At 49.7% G+C, this 19,636-nt stretch overlaps 1 protein-coding gene across 3 annotated transcripts; it reads left to right on the top strand.

The window, feature by feature from the left end:
- The first annotated feature begins 2,695 nt into the window (after positions 1-2,695).
- On the top strand, positions 2,696-18,299 carry NEIL2 (nei like DNA glycosylase 2). 3 transcript variants are annotated; one of them, XM_017540475.1, is made up of 6 exons: positions 2,696-2,825; positions 4,788-4,927; positions 9,944-10,113; positions 10,207-10,278; positions 13,382-13,578; positions 16,954-18,299. In XM_017540475.1, exons 2-6 carry the CDS (start codon positions 4,790-4,792, stop codon positions 17,262-17,264), a joined length of 888 nt encoding a protein of 295 aa, XP_017395964.1. In that variant the 5' UTR covers positions 2,696-2,825; positions 4,788-4,789; the 3' UTR covers positions 17,265-18,299. The 3 variants fall into 3 exon arrangements, with proteins under 3 accessions (XP_017395964.1, XP_017395963.1, XP_037598673.1); XM_017540474.2 differs by having other exon boundaries at positions 9,944-10,278; XM_037742745.1 differs by lacking the exons at positions 2,696-2,825; positions 4,788-4,927 and adding an exon at positions 8,925-9,068 and having other exon boundaries at positions 9,944-10,278.
- Positions 18,300-19,636: the final 1,337 nt, after the last annotated feature.

Consider the following 19,636-nt stretch of genomic DNA (forward strand, 5'->3'; position numbering starts at 1 on the left):
TCTACTAAAACTACAAAAATTAGCTAGCTGGGCGTGGTGGTGGGTGCCTTAATCCCAGCTACTCCGGAGGCTGAAGCAGGAGAATCACTTGCACCTGGGAGGCGGAGGTTCAGGAGAGCCAAGATCACGACACTGCACTCCAGCCTGGGTGACAGAGCGAGACTCTGCCTAGGAAAAGAAAAAGAAAGATAGAAAGAAAAAGAAATCCATGAGGTTGAAGTCATCAGTTACAGATGAAGGAACTGAGGTACAGAAAGGGTGAGTTACTTGCCCAGGCTCTCCCAGCTGAGTGGTGGTATCTGGACTCAGGCAGCCTGGTCTGGGAGCAGGTTTCTAGCCACTCCTCTGTGGAGTCACTCTTCCAGCCTTTTCCAAGCCAAATTATTCAGCCTGTTTGTCTTAGAAAGATGATTGCATATGCTTGCACAGGACTTGCATATACTTACAGTTTATGTGTATTTCCTAGTTAATATCTCATTTAATCATTCACTCAACATGGATGAATTGAATCATTCACTCAATTTGTTGAGTGTCTACCAACTGCCAAGCGCTGTGCCCTAAATCCTTTCTGCTCAAAATGTGGCCCCTAGGGCAGGCGCCGTGACTCACACCTGTAACCTCAGCACTTTGGGAGCCTGAGGCAGGCAGATCACAATGTCAGGAGTTCTAGACCAGCCTTGCCAATATGGTAAAACCATGTTTCTACTAAGAATACAAAAATTAGCTGGGCGTGGTGGCGCGTGTCTGTAATCCCAGGTACTCAGGAAGCTGAGGCAGGAGAATTGCTTGAACCTGGGAGGTGAAGGTTGCAGCGAGCCAAGATTGTGGCACTGTACTCCAGCCTGGGCAACAGAGCAAGACTCTATCTCCAGAAAAAAAAAATGTGGCCCCCAGACCAACAGCATCAGCATCATCTGGCAGCTTGCTAAAAGGCAACATCTTGGGCCGTGGTATAGACCTTAGAATCTGCATTTAAACAAGCTTCCCAGGAGATTCACAGGCACATTGAAGTTGGAAAAGTATGGCTTTGTAATGTTTCTGTAATACCATGAAATAGATATCTCATTTAATGAATGGAATCTGAGATACTGTGACTTGCTTGTATCCCTATGACTAATAATGAAGCAATACATGCAAAGAGCTCACAACAGTGTTTTGCACATAGTATGTGCTCAGTAAAGAATATGGGCAATGACAGAGCCAAGCTGTGAACCATCTGATTTTCAACTGCATAGTCCCTTAGCCTCAGAAGAACCCATTTAGGCACCAGGCATTCATTCCACCAGGTGAGGCGAGCATTGTGACTATGGCTTCCCTCCCAGCTCAGCCAGTCTACAGAAAGGGGAACTAGGGGGTCCAGAATCTACCACTGTGGCGAGCCTGATCCTGTAGGGGGGGGGGGGGGCATCCTGGGGTGGGGACGTTATTCTCCAGAAAAGGCCAGATATAGAAAGAGGGGACCAGACGCGCTCTGAGGGATGTCTCCTGTAAACCCCATGTCCTCACACCTCAGCCCCTCTGCCTGCAGGACGTCTTTCTCGGTGAGGACCCTGTACCCCAGGCCTCCTCAGGCCTCCCTCTCCTCACCTCCTGCCCTCGTCTCTTCAGTAGGTGGCCACCGTGGGAAAGCCACTTGCACCCTCCCTCTCAATCAGTAGGACACAGCCATGTCTCTGACAGTGGTCTGGGCTTGTCTCCCTCTGCTGACCAAGTCCTTCCCCAGGGCCCTCAGCTAGGGTCCGTGGTGACTTCCCCAAACCTCCCTCCTAACTTCCTGGAACTTCCTGGAAAGTGCTCACTCCCCATCCTTCTTGGAGAACTACAGACAAGAAAACATACTTATTTTTAAACAGCTTATTATTTTATCTCTTTTATTGTTTGAAATAAAACTTTAATACACAAATGTTTTAAGCAAAATTTGCTTAAACATTCAAGTAATAATATTCAAATCATAAAAAGCAAAAAAATCCCCCACCCGTTCAATATTTCACGAGTCTTGACCACCTGTTTCCTTTGCACCATACTTATTAGGCTCGGAGGCCACGCAGCACCCACAGAGAGGCTTGTCATTGCGGGAACGCCCAGGCTGTGCCATTCGCACACCCATTGCCTTTGCCCTATAACTGTCTACTTGGGACAAGAAATGTTCCAAGAGGGTCGGGCGCAGTGGGTCACGCCCGTAATCCCAGCACTTTGGGAGGCCAAGGCGGGCGGATCACCTCAGATCAGGAGTTCGAGACCAGCCTAGCCAACATGGTGAAACCGTCTCTACTAAAAACACAAAAATTAGCCAGGCACAGTGGCGTGCGTCTGTAATTCCAGCTACTACGGAGGCTGAGGCAGGAGAATCTCTAGAGTCCGGGAGGCGGGGGTTGCACTGAGCTGAGATCGCGCCGCTGCACTCCAGCCTGGGCGACAGGCTGTCTCAAAAAAAAAAAAAAATGTTCCAGGAGCGTCTCTCCAATGTTAGTCCCAATCTGCGTCCTCATTCCACCCCGGCTTTCACTCCCGACCCCTGGCCGCAGCCCCGCCTCCAGCGATCCCCGGGACGGAACCCCCGGCCCACCGCAAGGGAGCAGCCGCGACCCCGGCTCCAGGGGATGATCCCCGCGCCTGCGCAGCCCCGGACGCAGCTCCGCGCCCGCCCTCGCCTCCGGGCGGAGTCCACGCGCACCCGGGGGAGGAGCCCCGGCGCCTCCACCTACCGCGGGGTCCCGTAGGGGGCGGAGTCCACGTGGGCCGCGGCGCCGAGAAATCTCCGCCCCGAGCTGGGCGGGCCGGCGTAGCGGTGCTGGGTCTGGCCGAGGGGCGGCCGCCCGCAACCGGTGAGTGCAGCCGCCCGCCCTCCGGTTGACTCACGGCCGGCGGGGGAGTCGGGAGGGCACCAGAGGGAAGTGTGGGCTCGGGACCCTCCTCCGTCTCGGCCACCTGCGGAGGTGCTGCCCACGCCTGGAAGCCCCCAGGAACTCTCAGCCCCGCGTCTGCGCCCCTCTCCCCACACCCCGAGGCAGAGTTGGGAAAGCAGTGGTCTTAGAACCCCCTTGGACACTCGGAAGAGAACGGGGAGACGCCCCTCCCCTTCCCCGGCGGGCGTAGCGCCCCCCTTGCGCTCCTGGGTAGCCCCCGGGCAGGGAGGGCCCGAGGGTGGGCACGGCGTCCTCGGCGACTCTGCGAAGCCCCTTCAGCGTCTCAACCTTCAAGGCTGTTGCAGAGGCGGCTTGCTTCCCACCTGTCCATCTCCACAAAATCCCTGGAGGAAACATGCCCATGTGTCCAGAAATTCTAAGGACTTGCTGCATTTCAGATGAAGGCTTTTCCAGAGGCATTCCCGTTGGAGAGGATCAGGCTCCCAGCTGGTTAGGGTCAGCAGCGTTCGGCAGGTCTCTCTCCAGCCCGCGGTTTTGTCAGGATTCTCTGTAAAGTGTCCCGAAACCTGATGAGGGGAAGTTATTACATTTCAGCGAATTGGCGCCAGCCAGTGTAAGCAGCACGTTATTGAATGTGCTGCTCATGAAACTATGAGAATGCTGAGATTGTTAGCCATCCTTATTTCTGAGATTTAAAAAGTATTCTAAAGTGTTTTTTACAGTCTGAATTATAATAGCTACCACGTACCCGGTATCTACTTTGTTCTTTTCGATTTTCACCATAACTTACAGAGAGTCTGGTGCAAGAACCGGTGGTTGGGCAGCTGCCCTCGGTGAGGCTGGGGGTCCCCTCTGCCGGGGCAGCCGGGGTGTAGACCACTCAGACTGCTCTCAGTGGACTGGGATGATTTGGGGCAGGGAGAGCAGAGGTGGCACGGTAGCCCTGCGTGAGCATTATTTTGTTTTGTTTTGTTTTCTGAGACGGAGTTTTGCTCTCGTTACCCAGGCTGGCGTGCAATGGCGCGATCTCAGCTCACTGCAACCTCTGCCTCCTGGGTTCAAGCAATTCTCCTGCCTCAGCCTACCAAGTAGTTGGAACTACAGGCACACGCCACCATGCCCAGCTAATTTTTGTATTTTTAGTAGAGATGGGGTTTCACCGTGTTGACCAGGATGGTCTTGATCTCTTGACCTTGTGATCCCCCCGCCTCGGCCTCCCAAAGTGCTGGGATTATAGGTGTGAGCCACTGTGCCCAGTGGGCATTGAAACAGAGCCACAGCTGCTTCTTGGTGACCAGGAATAACTATCTGCAGTTAAGCTGGGGGTAACTGCATGGCTGGGGGTCTCATTTATGATTCTGAGCTCTATGCGTGTTGTGGTCATCTCATGCACATCTCCCCCAGGTGAGTGGTTGGTGGTCCTGGACTGCGGGATCCACATCTTTGTCTTTTCACTCTGGTCCCTTAAAAAGTGGGAAATAGGTCAGCAGCAGTGGGTTGGACTGGCTTCTTTTTGAGAGTGGGAAGAGGGAGGACAGAGAAAGCCAGGATGTGTTAGAGGTTCAAACTCCAGGCAGAAAGCAAGCAGGACCAGCTCCCCAGGTGGCAGCTGTCACTCAGGAGTAAGGTGGATGGTGCACATGATGGGCTGCCTAGCACACTGTTGGTGCTTAATAAGTGTCTTCTGCATGAAGAAAGGTGAGAGGGGCTGCCTTTCCTGCCAGGTTTGCCACACCCCGCCACACTTGGTGCGTCTCTGTGATTTGACTCCCTCCCAGCCATGCTCCCTTTTTGGCCATATTGGCTCTTAAAGTTAGTTGACAGCAAAAATGGCCGGGTGGAGGTTGCTTGGCACCTGTTAGAGATGTTAGAGATAAATGAGCTAAGTCTGTGGCCTCTTTTGCCCACTGCTACCCACAGGGATGCCAGAAGGGCCGTTGGTGAGGAAATTTCACCATTTGGTCACCCCCTTTGTGGGCCAGCAGGTGGTCAAGACAGGGGGCAGCAGCAAGAAGCTACAGCCTGCCAGCCTACAATCTCTGTGGCTCCAGGATGCCCAGGTGAGCCTATCTTCCACTGAAGGTAATGATGCAATTACATCCTACTGGGTCCATCTCACAAGACATGGGAATCAGGGAGCTATAATTCAAGATGATATTTGGGGACACAACCAAACTATATTGTTTTACTGCTGACCTCTCCCAAAGCTCATGTCCTCACATTTCAAAACCAACCATGCGTTCCCATCAGTCCCCCAAAGTCTTAATTCATTTTAGCATTGAGTTAAAAGTCCACACAGTCCAAAGTCTGATCTGTGACAGATCATAGGCAAATTCCATCTACCTATGAGCCTGTAAAATCAAAAGCAAGTGAGTTACTTCCTAGATACAGAGGGGGCACAGGCATTGAGTAAATACACCTGTTCCAAATGGGAGATATTGGCTGAAATGAAGGGGCTACAGGACCCATGAAAGTCTGAAATCCAGTGGGGCAGTCAAATCTTAAAGCTCCAAAATGATGTTTGACTCCATGTCTTGCATCTAGGGCATGCTGATACAAGAGGTGGGCTCCTACAGCCACCCCTGTGGCTTTATAGGGTATAGTCCCTCATCCTGGCTGCTTTCACAGGCTGGCGTTGAGTGTCTGTGGGTTTTCCAGGACGTGGTGCAAGCTGTCAGTGGATCTACCATTCTGGGGTCTGGAGGACAGTGGCCCTTTTCTCACAGCCCTACCAGACATTGCCCCCCCAGGGAACGCTGCCCTGGGGCTCTAACCCCGTATTTTTCTTCTGTACTGCTCTAGCAGAGGTTCTCAATGAGGGCTCTGCCCCTGCAGCACACCTCTGCCTGGAAATCTAGTCATTACCATGCATCCTTAGAAATCTAGGTGGAGATTTCCATACCTCAGTTCTTCTATGCACCCGCACACTCAACACCATGTGTAAATCATGAAGGCTTGGGGCTTGTACCCTCTGAAGCAACAGTCTGAGTTGTGCATTGGCTCCTTTTAGCTGCAACCAAGTCCCTAGGCTGCATACAGCAGCGGGGCCTGGACCTGGCCCAGGAAACCATTTTTTCCTCCTAGGCATCTGGGCCTGTGATGGGAGGGGCTGCGGGGAAGGTCTCTGACATGCCCTGGAGAGATTTTCCTTATTGGCTTGGTGATTAGCATTCAGCTCCTAGTTGTGCAAATTTCTACAGCCAGCTTGAGTTTCTCCCTAGAAAATGGGTTTTTCTTTTCTACTGCATCATCAGGCTACACATTTTTCAGACTTATGCTCTGCTTCCCCTTGAATGCTTTGCCACTTTGAAATTTCTTTCACCAGATACCCTAAATCATGTCTCTCAGGTTCAAAGTTCCATAGATCTCTAGGGCAGGGGACTAATGCCACCAGTCTCTTAGTATAGCAAGAGTAACTTTTTTTTTTTTGAGACGGAGTTTCGCTCTTGTTACCCAGGCTGGAGTGCAGTGGCGCGATCTCGGCTCAATGCAACCTCTGCCTCCTGGGTTCAAGCAGTTCTCCTGCCACAGCCTCCGGAGTAGCTGGGATTACAGGTGCGTGCCACCACGCCAAGCTAATTTTTGTATTTTTAGTAGAGACGGGGTTTCACCATGTTGGCCAGGATGGCCTCAATCTCTTGACCTCGTGATCCGCCCGCCTCGGCCTCCCAAAGTGCTGGGATTACAGGCATGAGCCACCACACCCGGCCAGTCCTTCCATTTTTAACCTCTTACCACAGCACCTGGGACCTCCATGTCTCCCGCTCACCTGGGGCCAGGGTGGGTGGGTTCCCCGGGTTCCCTCTTCTTCTGCAGCAAGGACTCTGCTCTGCCTCATCAGTTCTCCTTCCTGTGCCCATTTCTCATTTTCTGTACCTCTGTCTGTTCCTCCTCTTGCTCTTGAGAGTTTAGAGCTCTTTGGTTCCTTTGGTTGGGAGCAGTGCTAACAGCGCACACCCCAGCTGCTGTGTCTGACCAGGAGCCCCCCTCCCAGTGTGGGGCTTCCACCTGTGCCTTCAGGTCGGTCCCCTCAGCTGGGGACACCTTGTCACCCTGTCTCCTCTGCCCTCCACTCTTCCTGTGAAGCCCAGCCCGGGTAACGGCCACCTTCTCCTCATGCTGTGGGCTCCTCTTCCCTATGCAGCCTCTGCTTCTACCCACAATTTTCTGTTTTTTTTTTTTTTGTCCAGATGGGGGTCTAACTTTGTTACCCTGGTCTGGAACTCCTGCGCTAAAGCCATCCTCTCATCTCGGCCTCCCAGAGGGCAGGGATTACAGGCATGAGCCACTGTGCCTGGCCCACGCACGCTTTTCTCCGCGCTCTTGTAGAATCTGTTTTCATACTTGTCCCCCCTCACCCCTACCACCTTTTAAAATTTTTTTTAAATTATGATGAAAAACACATGACAAAATTTACTGTCTTCACTATTTTAAAGTGTATAGTTCAGTGGTATTTAGTATATTCATGTTGTCTGACAGTTTACCTGAACTGTTTAATCTCCCCAAGCTGAAACTTCATACCTGCTGAACACGAGCTCCCCCTCCTCCCTGCCCCCAGCCCCTGGCAACCGCTTTTCTACGTTCTGTCTCTATGAATTTTACTCTCCCAGGTACCCCGTATCAGTAGACTCATACAGTGTTTGCAGTTTTTTTGACAGGCTTATTTCAGTTAGTATAAAGTCTTCAAAGCTCACCCACGTTATAGATATGTCAGAATTCCCATCCTTTTCCAGGCTGAATGATAGTGTAGACCACACATTTTGCTTGTCTGTTCATTCATGGATGGACATTTGGGTTGCTCCCACCTCTTGGCAATTGTACGTAGTGTCATCTCCCCTTTTAAATGTGAATTTTTAAAAGGGATGGTTGGAGATTGTCTTCATCTATTTTTGCTGCTGTTACGGGAGATTTAAGACTGGATAATTTATAAACAATAGAAGTCTACTTAGCTCACGGTTCTGGAGCCTGGGAAGTCCACATGGCCTTAGCACCTTGCCGTGTCATTTGCAATTGGTATCATTCCATTCAGGAATCATTCCATTCCATCAATATGGCCTCATCTCCAAGGTACCCTCTCTTACCACTCACAGTTGCATTGGGGATTAAGTTTCCAGCACATACTTTTTGGGGAACACATTGAAACCATTGCAGAGCCTTGCTCATCTGTTTGCCATCAGAGCCTAGCGCACTGCCAGGCACAGTGAATTAGCTTGATTAATGATTAACAAATTGAAGTGGCTGCAATGTCACAGGAACCTAAAAGAGGGACAGCAGAAATGGCCATAGTAGGAGAGGACATCCTGACCTAGACATTTTTGACCTAATAAATGTTTTGATCACGATGGGCATTTGACTGTTACGTTCATCAGAATTATATCAACATTGGTGAATTTATACCAAGAAATATTTTCTGCAGCAAATTCTATAATGCCCACTTAATTCCTTGCTCAGTTTTTTTTTATGTACGTCAGTTAAACCATTTCTAATACATGGCAGAAAACACTCTGTGCTCAAAACTTAGGGATAAGCTATTCTGGGATTATTTAGAAAGGTAATGCTCTTCTGAGTGGAGGATTTCTATGAATCTGTATACTAATTAACAAGTTAAAGATCATATCAGAACAGCGATCTTTAAGCACAGACCTATGGTGGTCAAAAAAGTAACACAAACGTTTCCAGTATGAATGCCAGCTGTTTTGGTTTATACTCTTTGAAAGAGTGCCTGAACTTCAGGCTGTGTAGAGCCGACTCATCCTGGAATCTGGGCACACACATTTTGCATATCAGGAGGTGCAGTATGAAAATAAACTCAAAGCAAGGGCTGGGTATGGTGGCTCACGCCACTAATCCCAGCGCTTTGGGAGGCTAAGGCAGGCGGATCACTTGAGGTCAGGAGTTCGAGATCAGCCTGGCTAACATGGTGAAACCCTGTCTCTACTAAATATACAAAATTAGCTGGGTGTGGTGGTGTGCACATGTAGTCCCAACTGTTTGGGAGGCTGAGACTAGAGAATCCCTTGAACCCAGGAGGCGGATGGAGGTTGCAGTGAGCCGGTCTGGTACCGCTACGCTCCAGTCTGGGCGAGACTCCATCTGAAAAACAAACCAAAAAAAAGAAAAACTCAAAGCAGCCAGAACATCCTTTAACACACATTTTCTATATATATTTTCTTCTACTGAAATCACTTGCGGTGAGATGAGGTGAGTCCTTTGCCTTGTACATTTTACAGTGGTGATTTGAGTCGATCAATTTTTGTTTTGGTATCTAATTTTTGTTGATTATAATTTCCTTATGAAGTCAAATATGCTGGCAGAGGGGTGGTGAGGGCACCGAATTTCACAGTACGTTGTCTTTAGCTGCTCTTTGTGTGTGCACGTGTCTGTGCGTTCACACGCACTGTTTTTATTTCTGGCATAGAAAATGTATCATGAGGCCCGGCTTGGTGGCTCACGCCTATAATCCCAGGACTTTGGGAGGCCGAGGTGGGCGGATCACGAGATCAGGAGTTCAAGACCAGTCTGGCCAACATAATGAAACCCCATCTCTACTAAAAATACAAAAAATTTAGCTGGGTATGGTGGTATGCGCCTGTAGTCCCAGCTATTTGAGAGGTTGAGGCAGGAGAATTGCGTGAACCCGGGAGGCGGAGGTTGCAGTGAGCCAAGATCGCGCCATTGCACGGCAGGCCGGGCAACAGTGCAAGACTCTGTCACAAAAAAAAAAAAGAAAATGTATTATGAATGGATTGAAGGAATGACAATTTATGTTCATGTCTTAGCTACTGCATGAAAACATTGGGAGCGATTCCCCTCAGATATTCCAGGTGGCCCTGCCATCCAGCGTGGGTCTGTTTCACTGCCCACTAAGCCTCATGCTTGCTCCCAGTCACTTTGGAAACCACCTGCGAACTGCCCATACGCTGGAGCAAAGGAGCAAAAGGCAGAGCCCAAAGACTGCATTTGGGAAGGCTCCACGGATGGGGCGAGAAGGAAGAAATTTGCAGTAGGATAGGTAGCTGCATTCCCCTGTTCCCCTCTGGGTCTATAAGGCTTAGATCTATGTTCATTTTTTGTAGGTCCATGGAAAGAAATTATTCCTTAGATTTGATCCAGATGAAGAAATGGGGCCACCTGGCAACAGCCCACCACCAGAACCTCCACAAAAAGACATGCAGAAGGAAGAGGCTGCAGACCCAAGGCAGGCCTGGGAGCCCAACGGGCGGAAGACCCCTGATGGATCATCATGGTCCGAAGAGCTGGTCCCCCAGTGTTTGGCAGGAGCCGCCCCTGCAGGAGGTGCTGGGAGCTGGCTGCGTATCTGTTTTGGTTTGTTTGGCAGCATTTGGGCGAACGAGTTCTCCAGAGCCAAGAAAGCCAACAAGAGGGGTGACTGGAGGGACCCTGCCCCCAGGTAAGGGTGTGGCCATCTGATTCTCATGGGCTCTGATCATCACGGGTCCCTGCTTGGCAAGGTTTGGGACTTAGGCAGCGGGGACATACTGAGGACGAGGCCACCTCTGTGTCTACCAGTGATAGGAAGTGGACTGTGGTCTGGCCAGGAGAGGGTCACCAACCAGCGGTGGCTGGGAGAACGGTAGAACTTTCCCAGTGAATGTGGCACTTGCTGGGGAGACGTCCCTGCATTGTCTGACTAGTGTGCTTTGAGTTTAGGGACAGGATTTCCCAGTTTTTTTTTTTTAAAGTATATTGCTTGTGTGTCTATTTTTTATTGAGATATAATTAATATACAGTAGGATACAGATCTTAAGTGTTCAGTTTGATGAGTTTTTCTGTTTCTTTTTTGAGATGGAGTCTTGCTCTGTTGCCCAGGTTGGAGTGTAGTGGCGCAGTCTCGTCTCATTGAAACTTCTGCCTCCCAGATTCAAGCAACTTTCCTGCCTTAGCTTCCTGAGGAGCTGGGGCTATAGGCGTGCACCACCACACCGGCTAAGTTCTGTATTTTTAGTAGAGACAGGGTTTCACCACATTGGCCAGGCTGCTCTGGAACTCGTGGCCTCAAGTGATCCACCTGCCTCTGCCTCCCAAAGTGCTGGGAATGCGGGCAGGAGCCACCGTGCCCACCCCAGTTTTTAATGTATGAATGTCGAGATCAACATTTTGTGCATAAAACTCTACCTAGGATTAGGATTATGTCCTTTGTGTCAATTCCCAGAGGAGCAATTGCTGGTCAAAGGGAATGCAGGTTTTTAGGGCTGCACATTTTTATGGCCTTAGGAACTGCTAGTTGAGCTGAAATATGAATGTTAGCGCGTTTGTGCACCTCTTATCAATGCATTGAAGCTTGTGGACAGAAAGTCTGTTTGTCTTTGTGCCGTGTGTTGCCAGTATTGTTCCAAGTCTGTCCTTTGTCCTTTCACGGTGCTTAGGATGCCTCTTGGCATTTGAGATTTTAAATTTTTATGTCGTCCGTGGTGGGTGTTTTTCTTGGTTGCTTGCAGGTTTCCCCTTTTGCTAAAAAAGGCCCCTTCTGTCCCCAGAGAAAGTCACGTGACTTCTATTTTCTGAAGTTTCGTAATTTTTAAAAATGTTTAGAACTGTAGTGTGTCTTTTTTTTTTTTTTTTGGAGTGCAGTCTTGCTCTGTCACAAGGCTGGAGTGCAGTGGTGTCATCTCGGCTCCCTGCAACCTCCACCTCCCAGATTCAAGTGATTCTCCTGCCTCAGCCTCCCGAGTAGCTGGGACTACAGGTGCATGCTATCACGTCTAGCTAATTTTTGTATTTTTTGGAGAGACAGGGTTTCACCATGTTGGCCAGGATGGTCTCAATCTCTTGACTTCATGATCCGCCCACCTGGGCCTCCCAAAGCGCTGGGATTACAGGCGTGAGCCACCGCCCGGCCAGAACTGTAGGTAGTCTTTATTTGTGGCACGATGTAGGTACCATAGGATGCTACGGGCTGTAAAAATAACTCGGAGTAGCATCTGCGGTCAGGAGATTTGGGGCTCCCAGGACGGGAAGTTCGGAAGGAGGGTGGGCTTTGGGGTTGCAGTTCCAAGTTCTTAGGATTCTCCTGGCTTTGCACTTTCCATGCATTGGTTTTGTCCTTAGACCAGCAGCAATAGGCTACTGCAGCTCCAGGATTTTATCCACACCAACAAAATCCAGAAGAGAAGGCCACTTTTAGAAGTTCAGATATGAAACTTTTCTCAGAACCGCCAGCAAACCTCTTATCATCAGGAGCCTGCCCTTCGCTGAGGCCTGGATTAGTCACCAGTTGGAGGCATTGAAATGCACTCCACGAAGCAGGCTCGCCCCTGGGTTTTCAGATATATTGCCACAGAGTGAATGTGTATCATGCCCTTATTTTTAAATCTCTTTTTACCTGGTTATGTCTCTTTTCTCATTTACATGCTTTGTATTTATTTTGCTTTGTCTCTTTTTTCTTTAATAGGCTGGCCTGAGTTTTGTCTGCTTTGTTAGTCTTTGAAATAAATAATGTTAGCTTGTAGGAGTAGTGACTCATGTCTGTAATCCCAGCACTTTGGGAGGCTGAGGCAGGAGGATCACTTGAGCCTAGGATTAAGAGACCAGCCTGGGCAACATAGTGAGACCCTGTTTCTACTAAAAATAAAAATAAAAAGATTAGCCGGGTGTAGTGGTGCATACCTGTAGTCCCAGCTACTTGGGAGGCCGTGGTGGGAGGATAGTTTGAGCCAGGGAGGTTGAGACTGCAATGAGCTGTGATGGTGCCACTACACTCCAGCCTGGGCAACAGAGCAAGACCCTATCTCAAAAAAAATCTAAGTAAATAAATAAAATTATATATCCTTTCTATATGGCGGAAAGGGTACATGGAGTATTTGGAGTACTGAAAATACTAGGTTGGGTGTGGTTGGCTAATCTCAGCCCTTTGGGAGGTGGAGGAGGGTTGATCACCTGAGGTCAGGAGTTCAAGACCAGCCTGGCCAATATGATGAAATACCACCTCTACTAAAAATACAAAAAATTAGTCAGGTGTGGTGGTGCACACCTGTAATCCAGGCTACTTGGGAGGCTGAGACAGAAGAATCGCTTGAACCTGGGAGGCAGAGATTGCAGTGAGCTGAGATGGAGCTACTGTACTCCAGCCTGGGTGACAAGAATGACACAATGTCTCAAAAAAAGAAAATATTATAAGTAAAAAATGATGCATTTAATATGCCTAGCTTACCAAACATCATGGCTTAGCCTAACTTAACCTTACTTGTGCTCAGAACAGTTACATTAGCCTACAGTTGGGCAAAATCATCTAACACAAAGCTTGTTTTATAAAATATTGAATATCTCATATAAATTATTGAGTACTGTACTGAAAGTAAAAGAATGGTTTTATAGGTACTCACAGTATGGCTTTTACTGAGTGTGCACTGATTTTGTACCATTATAAAGTCAAAAATTAAAAGTGAACCACTGTAAGTCAGGGATGTCTGTATGTGTGTATGATCCAGCCACAGAGCATGCTCTGAATGTATTGTGGTAATGACATATACCTAAGACCTATTCTTTCTTCCCAGGTTGGTCCTGCACTTTGGTGGTGGTGGCTTCCTAGCATTTTATAATTGTCAGATGTCCTGGAGCTCTTCCCCAGCGGTCACACCCACCTGTGACATCCTGTCTGAGAAGTTCCATCGAGGACAAGCCTTGGAAGCTCTAGGCCAGGCTCAGCCTGTCTGCTATACGCTGTTGGACCAGAAATACTTCTCAGGGCTAGGTATGACTGATGGGAAAGGGGTGAGCCCACAGAGTTGCTTCAGGCAAAGTCGCTCCTGTGGGAGTCACAAGACCTGAGACCCGCCCCGCTCGTGCCAGTGCTGTTGGTCTTGAGGGGCCACTTGCTTAATCTTCATTTTACTTCCCTTGTTTTTAAACTGAGGGCATTAGATCAGGCAGTTTTTAACTTCTCTCGGCTTCAGAGTCCACACCCTAATTGTGTTATCAGTTGTGAGCCAACACGGGAGCATCCCCTCTGAAAGGGCAGGGTCATGTCCCTATCCCCTCCGCTGCTCAGCAGTGCCTGGCCCACAGGAGGTGGCTGAGCCGTGTCGGTAGGGACTGAAGTCGTACAGGCTGTAGCAGAGGAATGAGTTCGTGTTCTAAGGGATGCTGCCCTTGGGTGGATGGAGCCTCCCCCGGTCAGACACAGAGATGACTCAGTCTACATTAGGCTCTTACAGGGCACAAGGGAAGAAGCAGTTTCCCTCTCTGTGGCAGCGGCCCGAGCAGCGAAGTTTTGTGCATTTCAGGTTACGGAGAAGTGCTGAGTAATTCCAAAAAATATATTTCACGGCTAATTAGCTGGACTATGAGAGTGTGCCACTCCTTTTTTTTTTCCTTTGAGACAGTCTTGCTCTGTCACTTAGGCTAGAGCACTTTGGCTCCAGTTGAGGTTGGATCCTTCTGCCTCAGCTCCCTAGTAGCTGGGATTACAGGCATGTGCCACCATGCCCGGATAATTTTTTTTTTTTTTTTTTAGACGGGGATTCACTCATGTTACCCAGGCTGGAGTGCAATGGTGCGATCTCGGCTCACCGCAACCTCCGCCTCCTGGGTTCAGGCAATTCTCCTGTCTCAGCCTCCTGAGTAGCTGGGATTACAGGCACGCACCACCATGCCCGGCTAATTTTTTGTATTTTTTAGTAGAGACGGGGTTTCACCATGTTGACCAGGATGGTCTCGATCTCTTGACCTCGTGATCCACCCGCCTCGGCCTCCCAAAGTGCTGGGATTACAGGCTTGAGCCACCGCGCCCGGCCCGGATAATTTTTTATTTTTAGTAGAGACTGGGTTTCACCATGTTGGTTAGGCTGGTCTTGAACTCCTGGCCTCGTGATCCACCCTCTGCAGTCTCCCAAAATGCTAGGATTATGGGCATGAGCCACCGCACCCAGCCCTGAGAGTGTGCCATTCTTCTTACCCACACCAGGGGAATAATTGTGCCCAAAATAGGCTGCTGAGGCAATCAGGCGAGTTGGTGGTGACAGTCACCTCCATATCCAAGGTGTGACTTTGCCGCCAGCTCACCTCCCCTCCCCTCATGAGGGTCAGAGGAGGCCCGGTACTGCTTGCATTTTCATGTTAGAACCATGGGCGTCCCTGTGCCCTCAGGAGCAAAGAGGCATACGAAGGTGGCTTTTCGGATATATATGGCAAGAGCTAACAACAGTAATGGTAGTAATATGGCCAGTGTGTTCCAAGCAGCTCTGATGTGCCAGGCACGCGTTTTTGTCCTTACTGCCGTTCCATAGGATAGTTATAGTGGTTTTTCCTTTCTTCAGATGAGGAAACTGAAGCAAAGAACACATTGTTAGTCAGTAGCACAGCTGAGACATGAGGCCAGGTATTCTGTCAACAGATTCTGGAGAGAATGATCTGTGTACTGAGGAGTGTGACTGACACTCTTGGAGAGAGCAGGAATTTCCTTCACCTGCTCACGCAAGACACAGCGACGCTCGCTCGGCCTCTGTCACACTCACCACCTCTCCTTACGGAGGTCATTGTTGAATGGCCGAGCAAGCACAGACTCAGGTCACTGTGGGTTAGGAAAGATTGTGCCTGGTGGGGCTTAAAGAGTCCTGTTGGAACATTCCAAAGAGAGTTGCTGATTCTGAAAGGAGGGATCAGGCTGGCTTCACAGAGAATGAGGCAGGAGTAGAAAAATGACACCTCCCCAAACACTTCCTAACATAACAGATATCATGCTCAATTTTTCATTTTTGAGACAGGGTCTCTCTCTGTCGTCCAGGCTAGAGTGCAGTGACACAATCACAACCCACTGCAGCCTCAACCTCCCCGTTTCATGCGATCCTCCCACCTCAGCCTCCTGAGTAGCTGGGGCTGCAGGTGCATGACACCACACCTTGCTAATTAATTTTTTTTTTTTTTTTTTTTTGTAGAGACAAGGTCTTACTATGTTGCCTAGGCTGGTCCTGATCTTGTGCGCTCAGGTCATCCTTGTGCTTCTGCCTCCCAAAGTGCTGGGATTACAGGTGTGAGCCACTGTGCCCAGCTGTACCGGACATTTTGTTTTTAATTTAAAAAAGAATTTATTGGGCCAGGTGTGGTGGCTCACGCCTTTAGCCCAGCACTCTGGGAGGCCAAGGTGGGTGGATCACGAGGTCGAGACCATCCTGGCCAACATGGTGAAACTCTGTCTCTACTAAAAATACAAAAATTAGCTGGACATGGTGGCACACGCCTGTGGTCCCAGCTACTTGGGAGGCTGAGGCAAAAGAATCACTTGAACCTGGGAGGCGGAGGTTGCAGTGAGCTGAGATTGTGCCACTGCACTCCATCCTGGCAACAGAGCAAGACTCCATCTCAAAAAAAAAAAAAGAAAAAAAATTTTTCAGACAGTCTTGCCCTTTCACCCATGCTGGAGTGCAGTGGCACGATCTCTGATTACTGCAGCCTCTGCCTCCCAGGTTCAGGCGAGTCTCGTGGGTCAGCCACCAGAGTAGCTGGGATTAGAGGCGCATGCTACCATGCCTGGCTGATTTTGTATTTTGGGTAGAAATGGGGTTTCACCGTGTTGTCTAGTCTGGTCTTGAACTCCTGGCATCAAGTGGTTCACCCACCTCTTCCTCCCAAAGTGCTGGGATTATAGGCATGAGCCACTGCGCCCGGCCAACCTTTTTAAAATGATAATAACAGTGAATATTTATTGAGTATTCTACATCCCAGCCACCGTGCTCAGCATTTTTTGGTGAATTCTCGTTTACTGCTCACGAAAACCAGGGAAGCCATCCTTGGCTTACAGATAAGGAAACTGCAGCTAATCGAGGCTGGGGAGCTTGCCAGGTCACGTGGGTAGGAACTGCTTGAGCTGGGATTCAAGTGCAGGCAGTCAGATGCCCGAGCCCTTTTTGCCATGATGGGCCACGCATGACTTTCATTTCTTTTCCACAGCAACCTTAAAGGTTGGAATTGTCCCCATTTTACAGACAGGGAAATGGAGATGGATATTGCTGACCCGCCCAAGGTCCCGCAGGATGTGGGAGAGCTGACTTCTGCCTTGTGAGCTTTGTGGGTGGTTTTGTCACGTCGTGTGTCCTTTCTTCCTCCCTCACCCTCTCCTGCTGTCTTTCAGGGAACATCATTAAGAATGAAGTCTTGTACAGAGCTGGGATTCATCCCCTCTCTCTCGGCTCCGTCCTGAGTGCCTCACGACGGGAGGCCCTGGTGGATGGCGTGGTGGAGTTCAGTGCAGCCTGGCTGCAGGGCAAGCTTCAGGGCCACCCACAGCACACGCAGGTCTACCAGAAGGAACGGTGCCCTGCTGGCCACCAGCTGTTGAAGGAAGCGTTTGGGCCCCCAGGTGGGTTCCAGAGGCTCACGTGGTGGTGCCCGCAGTGCCAGCCCCAGTTGTCGGAGGAGCTGGAACAGCGCCAGTTCTCCTGAGGAACTCAGGGTGCTCGTCAGGGAACCTTGCCCCTTGGGGAACCTGACGTCTAAGTGTCCAGAAAGGAGGATGTGGGCAGAGACAGGGTGCAGAGGATAGTGTGGGTCAGGGGTGCCAGTATGACGATATTCTTCTCCCTGGAGTTATGTTGAAGGCAGAGTTTTCATAGGGTTCGATTTTTTTCTTCTTTTTCTAGTTCAGTTAATTCTTCCTATTGAATTGCACCATTGTGAAAGATGAGAAAAATGATGGTGGGTAAGGGGAAACTTCCCGAAGGCAGTGGGGCAAGGACAGAGCCCATGGGAAATAGCTGTGCTCCCTGCATGGCTTTGCAGAGATGTGGGGTTTTTTTTGGTTTTTGTTTTGAGATGGGCCTCGCTCTGTCTCCCTAGCTAGGGAGCAGTGGCGTGATCTCGGCTCACTGCGGCCTTGCCCTCTTAGCCTCAGGCAGTCCCCACCTCAGCCTCCAGAGTAGCTGGGACTACAGGCATGTGCCAGGGTGTCCAGCCAATTTCTGTTTACCTTTTGTAGAGATGGGGTCTTGCCATGTTGGCCAGGCTGGTCTTGAACTTGTATACTCAAGCGATCCTCCCACCATGGCTTCCCAAACTTGGGACCACAGGAGTGAGCCACCGCACTGGCCAGCTTCTGTTTTCTTTTCCAATGCTGGTTGATTTTAAGGCCCTCCATTTTGGAATGCAGGAAAACAAAATTATTATTTTATTTCTTGTTCCCCTCGAGGATCCAGGGATGAGGAAGAGAATGGCCTGAGCGCAGTGCTTGGATTCAGCTTCCTGCTGGGTCCTTCTTGCTGGACGCAGGCACCCCGAGGCGGGGCTGGAGCAGGGAGCTGTGTCCTGGGGTGCAGGGTGGTCTGTAAGGAAAGCTGCTTGTTTACTCCTTGAGTCCCTGTATTTGTGACTGTTAATATGTTGAGCTCGAATCAAGGGCTGTGGAGAAACTCCCTCAGGCTGTTGGCAACAAGTAAATGAAGCTAGGACAGCCACACAAAAATAAAGCTCTTTGTTATTTTCTGTTGTGATCTTTATTTGGCAGTAAAAGGTCTTAAAGTAAATAGCAGAACTATTCATGGAGACGGCCTCCAGGCTTACTGGGTTAGCTGAGGAGTCTACTGAAAAGGAGCAGGGAGAGGAGGCCAGCACACCTGTTCTCCTGCCCCAGGCGAGCAGAGATGGACGTGACCTCTCTCTCATGGCCTCTGCACAGAGATTTCGGGGAGTGAAACTGAAAACACTGGCTGATGTTTTTGACTTTACTTTCTCTCTCTCTCTCTCTTTTTTTTTTTTTTTTTTTGTGACAGGGTCTCGCTTTGTTGTCCAGGCTGCTGGAGTGCAGGGGTGTGACCATGGTTCACTACAGCCTCGACCTCCCAGGCCCAGGTGATCCTCCCACCTCAGCAGGTGGGACTACAGGTGTGCACCACCATGTCCAGCTGATTTTTGTATTTTCGTATAGATGGAGTCTCGCCATGTTGCCCAGGCTGGTCTCCAACTGCAGGCCTCAAGCGATCCACTTGCTTGGGCCTCCCAAAGTGATGGAATTATAGGCATGAGTCAGCATGCCCCGCCTCCCCTGTCTTAATGATTGTGAATTGTCAACAATGGGGAGGCCCATTGATGGCAGACTGAGTCTCTTGTTCTGAAGACTCTCCCTGCACCGGGTGCCCTCCCTGTGTTGAGGGCTCTCTCTCCTTGTACCCAGTCCTCGCCGCTTCACTTACTTCTTGCATATGATCTGCAGAACAACTCATGAAGATGGGTAGTCGCCCTTACTGTCCTTATGTGATAGACAAGAAAACGAAGGAGTCTAGAGAGGCTGAGGGCCTCGCTTAAGCTCATGCAGTTAACAAGGGCCAGAGCCATACCTTAGCTCCACCGCCGCAGTGTGCCGCAGGCTGGGGGACTCAGACAGCACACGGTTATTTCTCATCTTTCTGGAGCCTGGGAAATCCAAGGTCAAGGGCTGGCTGATTTGGTTCCCCAGCAAGGTGACTTTGGGGGTTAGGGCTTTACATGTGAATTTTAAGGGAACACAATTCAGTCTGTTACAGGCTACAATGGAGTTTGGGAGAAAATCTTCAACCTCTTAAAGGCCATCTCCTCCCACCCTTTAAAAAAAAACGTAAATAGTTTATAAAACCTCACTTGCCCTTCATAAAGGCCTGGATTTAAGAAAAAATAATTACAACCTCAATTTCAGAATAGACAGTGGAAACAGATTAATGGATTTATCTTTAGAAGAGTATACTCACACACTTGTGTGTATGTATGCATATATACAAAACATGAAACATCTGAGAATGTGGGCTAGGCACAGTGGCTCACACCTGCAATCCCAGCACTTTGGGAGG

Source organism: Cebus imitator, unplaced genomic scaffold, assembly GCF_001604975.1.
Source record: "Cebus imitator isolate Cc_AM_T3 unplaced genomic scaffold, Cebus_imitator-1.0 Scaffold125, whole genome shotgun sequence".
Taxonomy (NCBI): domain Eukaryota; kingdom Metazoa; phylum Chordata; class Mammalia; order Primates; family Cebidae; genus Cebus; species Cebus imitator.